This window comes from Mirounga angustirostris, unplaced genomic scaffold (genome assembly GCF_029215605.1).
Source record: "Mirounga angustirostris isolate CCGP_5_RB_7025 unplaced genomic scaffold, mMirAng1.0.hap1 SCAF_15, whole genome shotgun sequence".
In the NCBI taxonomy this organism is placed as follows: Eukaryota; Metazoa; Chordata; class Mammalia; order Carnivora; family Phocidae; genus Mirounga; species Mirounga angustirostris.
The window spans coordinates 46,439,854-46,448,703 of NW_026991723.1; the positions used below are offsets into that span (position 1 = coordinate 46,439,854).

Sequence of the window (8,850 nt, forward strand, 5' to 3'; positions counted from 1 at the left end):
CCCTGCTCCTGCTTGAGCTCTCTCAAATAAATAAATCTTTAAAAAAAATAAATAAAAAATAAAATCTGTCTTCTTGTATTCAGCATAATTATTCAAGATTCATCCATGTTGTTATGTGTACTGGGGATTCATTCCTTTTTATTGCTGAATAGTAGTCCACTACATGGATATACTTCAATTTCTTTTCTTTTTTTTAAACTGCCCCACAAGGGGAATTTTATTGATGGCACTAGTTTATTTCCCTCTTAAAAGACCAACTGCAACCAAATGAAGTGAACATAACCTCAAGATTTTATTGTCTTCATAATATTAACAAAATATGAAGCTTAGAACTGGATCACTTGGCCCTTTCTCTTATCTCCTCCCAGTTCAAAATGCTTGCATCTCTTAATAGCCAGCATTCTCTTAGATCTGCAATTGGGCTCAACACATTCAAGCCTCAGCACAATCTTATTTGTAGTTGTAGACTTTTTCCAGAAAATCGGCTTAGTATGCCCACCATAGCCACTCTGCTTCCTGTCATAACGCTGCTTTCCCTGGGCATAAAGAGAATCTTTGCCCTTCTTGTACTGTGTCACTTTGTAGGGCTGGTGCTTGCCACACTTCTTGCCAAAAAGTCCGGCGGGTTTTAAGAACGTTCACCATGTTTGCGAGAGTGCTATCGGCACAGAAGGATCAATTTCTTTTTTTTTAAAGATTGCTTACTTATGCATTTATTTAGAGAGACAGCATGAGTGGGGGGAGGGGCAGAGGGAGAGGGAGAGAGAATCTCAAGCAGACTCCCCACTGAGCATGGAGCCCGCTGCAGGGCTCGATCTCATGGCACTGAGGTCCTGAGACTGTGATCTGAGCCGCACTCAGGAGTTGGAGGCTTAACTGAGGGAGCCACCCAGGCGCCCCTACAATTTCTTTAAGCACTCATCTATGATGGACATTTGAGTTTGGGGGATATGGTAAATAACGCTCCTAGCAACATTCATACACAAGTCTGTGCATGGTAACACTTTCTCTTGGGTACACAACTGAGCGGAATGACTGGGTCATATGGTAGGGGTATATTTACCTTTTTAAAAACTGCAAAATGATTTCCCAAAGTGGTTGTACCATGTTTTATTTCCACCAGCAGCGTTTGAGGGTTCCAGTTGCTCCCTGTTCTTGCCAAAACTTGATCGTCTTTTTGACCTTAGCCCTTCTAATAAGCATGTAGTAGCATCTCACGTGGTTTTAATTTGCATTTCCTTAATAACTAATGATGCTGATCATCTACTAGCCATCTGTGTGCCGTCTTTGGTGAACTGTTGAAATCTTCTGTCCATCTTTGTGGAGAATATTATTACCAAGTTTCAAGAGTTCTTTGTGAATTGATATATCCTTTATCAGATCTGTGACTTGCAAATATATTCTCCCAGTCTGTGACATGTCCTTCCATTTTCTTAAGAGGGTCTTTCGAAGTGAGCTCCATTTTTCTCTTATTTCTAGGCTAACTGTCAAGATATAAAATTTAAATAATGCGTTTTGGGTTTCCTAAGAACACCCTACATGGAATTATAAAGCAAAGCAGGAATTTTAAAACAGAATGTCAAGTGAAGCCAAATTACCACTGATTTCGTGGTAATTGAGAGCGAATACAATTCTAGAGTCCGCACCATCAAGTTAATTCACAAGTTAAGTGACTAACTTGGTCCCACCTAAATTAGGAGAATATACCTGGCAATTCTAGTCCAATCTCAGGGTTTATTATTTTAAACCAACTATTCTAGAGGATTTTAGATAATTAAACTGATGTTTGAGAAGCAATAATTAACATTGAGAACAAAAGAACAAATTCATAAAACAGTTTTTGAGGTTCTATTACCATAGGTACAATGGATGTTGAGAAAAGGTCTGCAATTGACAAGGTCTGGTCCTGGGTGCCCTTCACCTTCTGACGTCACTACCAACTGCTGGCTCTCTCTATATGTCTCACAGCCTGACTAATCAAGACAGAAGTGGGTATTGATAAAGGCCTTGCCTTCTCTGCTGGGCAGACCTCAAGTGTATCACATATACAAGCCGACCAGGATGGCTGGTGGTCTTTTGTCAGAAAGGGCAGTGGCTAGGGTAGGTCCTCATGGTGGAATGGGCTCCTTTGTAATCAAAAACCATTTCACATTCATTATCTGGCCTAAGCCACAAAAGAAAAAAAAAAATCCATAAAGAAGCCTTCAGTAGTTCCATGTACTTATTTGCTACTCATGTATCTCTTGGTGTAGTATCCACTCAATTATATAACCCATTTTTTTATTGGGTTGATTATTTTCTCATTGGTGAGTTTTGAGAGTATTTCAAAAAATATATTCTAGATACAAATCCTTTATCAGATATGTGATGTGCAAAAATTTTTGCCCAGTCTGTGGCTTTTTTCATTTTTTAAAAGATTTGTTTATTTGAGAGAGAGAGAGAAGAGTGAGAGTACGGGGGAGGGGCAGACGGGCAGAGGGAGAGGGAGAGAGAGACTCTCCAGCAGACTCCCCATTGAGTGTGAAGCCTGACCCCTGGGAGATCCCACGACCCTGAGACCATGACCTTAGCCAAAATCAAGAGTCGGACCCTTCACCAACTGAGCCACCCAGGCGCCCCTCTTTTCATTTTTTTAAAAAGATTTTATTTATTTGACAGAGAGAGACACAGCGAGAGAGGGAACACAGCAGGGGGAGTGGGAGAGGGAGAAACAGGCTTCCCACCGAGCAGGGAGCCCGACGTGGGGCTCGACCCCAGGACCCTGGGATCACGACCTGAGCCGAAGGTGGACGCTTAACGCCTGAGCCACCCAGGTCCCCCCTTTTCATTTTTTAAGGAGTATTTTATGAACAAGTCCCTGCATCAGATGTATCTGAGTACCTAAGTGTGCCTGACACCCAAACTGCCTAAATATCAGCTTTGTTAACTGCAAAAAATACCACACGAATATACGTGGTTACCCTGTGTCTACAGGTGCATAGGGTGGGGCAGTATTTATGTACTCCTACGTGACCCAAATGTTTGCCAGGGCCTTCTAACTGCTTAAGAGCGAGATAAAACTTCCACCTCCTAATCTCAGTGGAGGCACAGAGTCCCTCAGAATTCCTTGGATTCCTCAGGTGGGAGGTAGGAGGGGGCAAAGTGGCTGCATGTTATGGCTCTGCCTTCTGTCCCCACTCATCTGGTTCCAGTACGGATGCCTGGCCACCCGATCCCGTTCCCCCACACTATTTCAAACACGGACCTGGACGCCCTCTACGAGTTCTACACACATGGGAACTTCGTGTGGGTAGCCATCTCCACTGAGGGTTTGGGGGACACGGTTTCATCATAATACTGCACCTGATTTCAAGTTGCACGTGAGACATCCTTGTCCTTAAAAGCCCTCTATTTGTCCTCACCAGAAAATTTTCACTGCCATCTTATTCCAGGGACCATCACAGCTCCAGAGCAGCTGATGGGCTTCTCTCTTTTTCCCTCCTCAGAAACACACACACACAAAAACACAGCATTGGCGGTGCACTACCTCTTTCTTGTGTTAGCATATCCACAACCTCAAGACGCTCATCAATATTTCTCTAAATGAGTGCTCTCCTTTGAGGTGTTCTGGTGCCAGCGAAAATAACAGCTTTACTCCTTCTATGTCGCTGTCTGTTTAGCATAGGTCCCTACTCACACTTGTGCTTTTGAGCTAGCCTTCCTCATCCTTATTGCAATTCATATCAATTATCATTTATGCTCTCCTGGTGATGGACGTACTTTTGCTATTGTAGATGGGCTGATATACTCAGCTGTGGCATAGGTATTTATAATTCTCCAAAAGAAGTCTTTCCTCTGGCCCTCTGGCCTTCTGGCTTCCGGGACACATGCTGAGCAGACCTTTCCAGCCCCTTGGTGTTTGGGCCAACTTAGCGGTGAGTAGAGAAGAGCCTCTTGCTGAGACTTCTTTAGTATCCTCAGCCTAGAGAAGACGATGAGCAGTTGGGCCCCACTGCTGAGGGAGACTTCTTGGTTGTTCTAACCACGACCCATTAGTCTGCATTTTTCCACGCCCATCTTGTCTTTGAGTCCCTGGCAAAAGGAAGCACGTCTGTGGAAGGCTTTTTAGCAGAGCTGGGGTGTGGCAAAGTGGAGTGTGAGTTTTGGGGAGAGGGAAGGTTTCTTGCTTCACCAGGACCTCGACTGTCTTGGGACAAATGTAGCCAGCCGATCCACGAGGGAATACAGCACTTCTTGGTTCCACAGTCCGTGTGTTACCGGCCTTGAGTCAGAAGAGGGAGCCCAAGTTCATTGTCTGCCCTGTACTGTGGTGTCTTCTCCGAAACTCCTGACAGATTTCTTCTCCTCAAGGCTGAATCCCTTAAAGGGAACTCGGACTTCTGTACTGCTCTGGGAGAAAATGCTTAGCTATGAACAAAGTCTTATATGATTCTGCCCTTTGTACTTTTTTTTTAAACCTCCATGCATTTAGCTATGGTGACCTTGGGGCAGTTCCTAAACCTGAGACTTAGTCTCTGGAACTGTAAAACAGCAATAAAGTAATTGTGCCCACCTGAGGGGTGCTTGTGAGGGGGACTTATTTCCAATTACTTACATACAGGGGTGCAGCGCCTGGAGGGGAGCTGCTAATGACCACAACGGCCATACTCATCTAAATTCCCAAGGGGTTCAGTACAAAGCCAGAAACCCGGCCAATTGGCACATGCTGGCCAGGTGCCCAGAGAACTCCTAGGAAAATTGTATTTTCTCAGTGTAAGCCCTGAGAAAAGTTAGTGTGCTCTTTATCCCACTTGAGTTTCCCTTTCCCCCATGCTTCCTGGTTTTCCACTTGACAGAAATGACTCAATCTGCCATGCACATCTTGGATTTGGCTTTAGGGGGTGTGTGGTTCAGAGATGCAGAGCATCAGGAAAAGCAGGTAATGGAATTCTGGACGAACAGGACAGCAGGGACCAGGAGCAAACTTGCTTTTCTGACAAAATGGGGAGAAAACCTGGCCAGAGAGCAGAGATCAGAAGCAGAGTTCTTTCTCCCTATGGTGTTTGTGCCCTGGAAGCAGACAGAGACCCCCAACTCCACGGAGACACCCATACATTTTAGCTGTCCAGGAAGAGTACAATAGAGGGACTGCTCCTTAACACTGTCACAGGCGTGCCTGGGACTTCTCACCCTTAGCTTAGGGGGGCACATGAATATTTTAAAATCCTGCAGGGTTGGGGAGGGGGGCAAGCAGAGCATCCTGCAGATAATAGGAAGGAGTTCAGGGCAAATACAAGAGCTGAAATACTCTTCTAGTTGCCCTGATAGCCAGTCAAATGCTAACTTTAGGGTCAGAGAGCCTGAGGGCACAGGGTAGGAGCAGAGTCGAAGCAGCAGAACCCCTTGTCCTAATTCCAGAGCCACTTGCCTGCCTCTTCCATTTTAATGCTGAAGAGGCTGAGGTCACATTTATTCTCCTGAAAGGTTCACCTTCCCTTATCATCTATCATCTTATATATTCCACACGGCTTCTTTGGATTTTAAATTCCTTGAAGGCAGAGGCCAGAACCTGTACAGTTTTGCAGACACATTTTACAAAGAACATCTAGTAGGTGCTCTGTAATTTTTAATACGGTGCTAATGAAATCAAGTTGAAATTAAAGCTGCTATGTTGACTTTTGTTGCATAAAAAAATTTATTTCCTCGGGTGAAAGTTTAAATAAGTAGAAAAATAACTTAATGCATAAATTAATTTTAAAAATTTAAAGTCTTTGTCCTTTCAAATACAGTACATTGGCTGTCAGTCACTTACAGAGCCTCTGGGAGTTGAAGAATGCCTGAAATCCTTGTCAACATCGTCCATTCCCAGAGGCACAGGCTGAGAGATCTTCAGTTTAGGAGATAATCCGTAAGTTTATCAAGGAAGAAAAAGCTCCTGAGGATTTCTGCTTGCACTATTATCCAGGCACAGATGCTGTACTCCTTGGCCTTCAGGTACTGCACAATCCTTAGATAGTATCTCTTCAGGTGCAGAAGGGTCCTGTGGTCCCAGGTGAAGTTTCCCTCCTCCATGATTTCCTCCAGATGTTCCTTCTGCCTGTGGAGTGTCGCAAGGAGGTCCTCAACAATGGTCTCATTCCATCCTGTGCTCGAGAGATTTCTCCTGAAAATATCAGAGGTCTTCTGGACCATCTCAAGGGTGATCAATATGATGTCCTCCTTCTGGAACTGTTGGGATTTCTCAATCTCCTCAGGGATCTTGAAGTTCATTCTGTCCTTGAGGCAATCTTTAGAAGTTCCATTCAACTGCAGAAGGAGCTCCTGGCACTCCACACTGTTGCTGCTTAGTTGGAATTGAAGCAAGTCGTAGTTCACGGCAAGAACCGTGGTGGAGAAAGACACCAGGAGTGCAGTTTGGAGGATGCACCTGCTGGTCATGATGAAAAGAGGAAGAGTCTTGCCTGCCACTGTCTAGGTGCTGAAACGAAGGCTTCGAGAGTTTGCAGTGTGAATGCCCTTCTTCCATGAGTGTGGCCTATATATACAGGATGGTCCTCTCTTTGAATGGAATTTCCCACTTTCAGTTCTCCCTTTCAGTTTTCCTATGTCATTTAAATTAGTAGTAGATTCTTAAATCCGTTTTCTTTAAGGTCCTACTTTATTTTATATCCATTGGGGAAAAAGATATAGAAACTGTGAGGATTTCTAATGTTTTGCATAATTTCAATGAATTCCCAATTACTAAAGAGAAAAAGGTAAGCCCAATCATTTAGAACTTGACCATTATAGGATTCTTTCACTTGGCAAAGATCTTTTCCTCTTCTTTTTTGGTATTATGAGGTGGGTTTTTTTTTTTTCGGGGGGGGGTCCTTTGTGTGCAAGTTTTCTTTTTCATAAGAATTAGGTTTAATTCCCAATTACACTATCACAAAACAATAAATATATGCAGTTTATGACATAAAACTGGTTGACATGAACCACAGATGAGGACCAACCACCAAATGCCACATGACCTGTCTGGTAGCACCATCTGTGTGGGAGAGAGTAGGGAAAAACAACTGAGAACCCTAATATAACCAAGACGTAGTTACTGGAAAGCCATCCGGGCTGATTTGAGAACAACAGTTGAAACTGGAAGGGATTTTGCCCAAACTCATTAGATTCTGAAAGGCACTAGAATAGTGGAGGATACAAGTAATTTTCAAACCATCAGGGCACAGCTCCCCTTTGGGAAAGGTCCCTACACTGAGGAGAAACTGCTAGAAGTGTAATCAAATTTAAGCAGGAAAGAGAGAGAGAGAGAGAGAGAGAGAGAAAGATCTGAGCAGGAAAGAAACAACAGAGGCAAGGAAAGAGAAAACCAGACCAGTCAGACCAGTTTGGGAATGGACCACTCAGAAAGCAAGCTGCCATGTTTTTGAGCACTTCAACAAAAGCAACAGAAGAGGGAGCTCTGTGAAGTCAGAGAAACTACAAAACCACATCTAGAAGTTTAGGAAAAATAAGTGCCTATAAAATCCAGCAACAGAATAGCATTAAGATTGAGACTCAGACAAAGTTATTATTAGAAACAAGTGGATAAGGAGTAAATCATATCTGTATAGATAATGAAAATATACCAGGAATGCATGCACACAAGACAGATAAAAATTTTAACATAGTGTTACCAAAGGAGTTTGAAATATTAAGAAATGATACATAACACTATAAATCAGAATTAGACAAACCGAGAAATAAATTAATATATGTAGGGAATAATTAGAAATAAGAGAAAAACTCTAAATTTTGCAGACTAAAATAGAGTCACAAATAATGAGAAGTTTAGGGGAAATCTGGCACTGGTGAAAAACTTTAATCTAGGGGAAAATATTAGCAACTAGAATCCAACAGTACATAAAAAATAGTGTCTATTGGCCAAAGGGAGTTATTTTCAGGAAACCAAGGATGGTACAATATTATATAGTCCATATAACATTGTACGGAACAGATTAGAAGCTAAAATGACCAAAATCTAGAAGAAAACTTGGGTATTTTTAAAAAAACATTTAAAACATTTTCTCAGCAAGATATAAAACCCAGGAACTCTAATAGAAAATATTGATAAATATGACTAGAAACAAGTTACAAATTTCAATGACAAAAAAACAAAGTCAAAGAGGAAGAGCATAAAAAAAGAAAAAAAAAGAGGAAGAGCAATATCAAAAACATTGTTACAATGTACAGTGAAAAAGGGATCATTTTATTCACAGGCAAGCAGCCCTTAAAATGAATAGAAAGCTATCAAATAGGAAAGTTTATATATAGGAAAAGAAATATAAGGGGCCAATAAAAGATATGAAAATCTGTTCAAATGTTACTAAGAAATATAAATCAAACTAGTAATGAGGCAATCATTTTTCACCAATAAGATTTGCAAAGGGCATGGGGAAATGGGTACTCTAATATACACTCAATGGAAGTATAAATTTATGCAAACATTTGGAGAATGGGGAAGGTTGTTCTTTCAAAAGTAGCCAGAGCAATATCTCCCATCCCACGTGAAAATCTACAGTGTGACTTTGACTCTGTCAAGAGGTAGGGTCTGTGTCCCTCCTCTGGAATCTGGGCAGAATTCTGTGGTAGAAACAATGTTGTATAATTTCTGAGGCTGAGTCAAGAAAGACAATACAATGTCTACCTTGTTAGCTGAAATTCTTGCTCTTGAGCCATCGGCCACTATATAAGTGATCTTACCGCCCTGAGTCTGCCATGCTGTGAGAAAGCCCAAGCTAGCTCACAAGGACAGACCCCATGGCAATTGGCAGTCTATTTCAAAATGTAAAATTTCAAGCTATGGAACTGTCCCTTTAACTTACAATACCACTGCTAGGA

The 8,850-nt window shown here is 42.2% G+C and overlaps 1 protein-coding gene and 1 pseudogene across 1 annotated transcript; both read right to left on the reverse strand.

Annotated features, from left to right (window-relative positions):
* Positions 1 to 273: 273 nt before the first annotated feature.
* Positions 274 to 645, reverse strand: LOC123849354 (large ribosomal subunit protein eL42-like; annotated as a pseudogene).
* Positions 646 to 5,665: 5,020 nt separating this feature from the next.
* On the reverse strand, positions 5,666 to 6,470 carry IFNB1 (interferon beta 1). Its single transcript, XM_045881954.2, has one exon. It carries the CDS (start codon positions 6,415 to 6,417, stop codon positions 5,869 to 5,871), a length of 549 nt encoding a protein of 182 aa, XP_045737910.1. The 5' UTR covers positions 6,418 to 6,470; the 3' UTR covers positions 5,666 to 5,868.
* Between the last annotated feature and the right edge of the window lie 2,380 nt (positions 6,471 to 8,850).

Coding starts and splice junctions, on each gene's coding strand:
- IFNB1 (XM_045881954.2), bottom strand. CDS start 6,417: ATGACCAGCAGGTGCATCCTCCAAACTGCACTCCTGGTGTCTTTCTCC.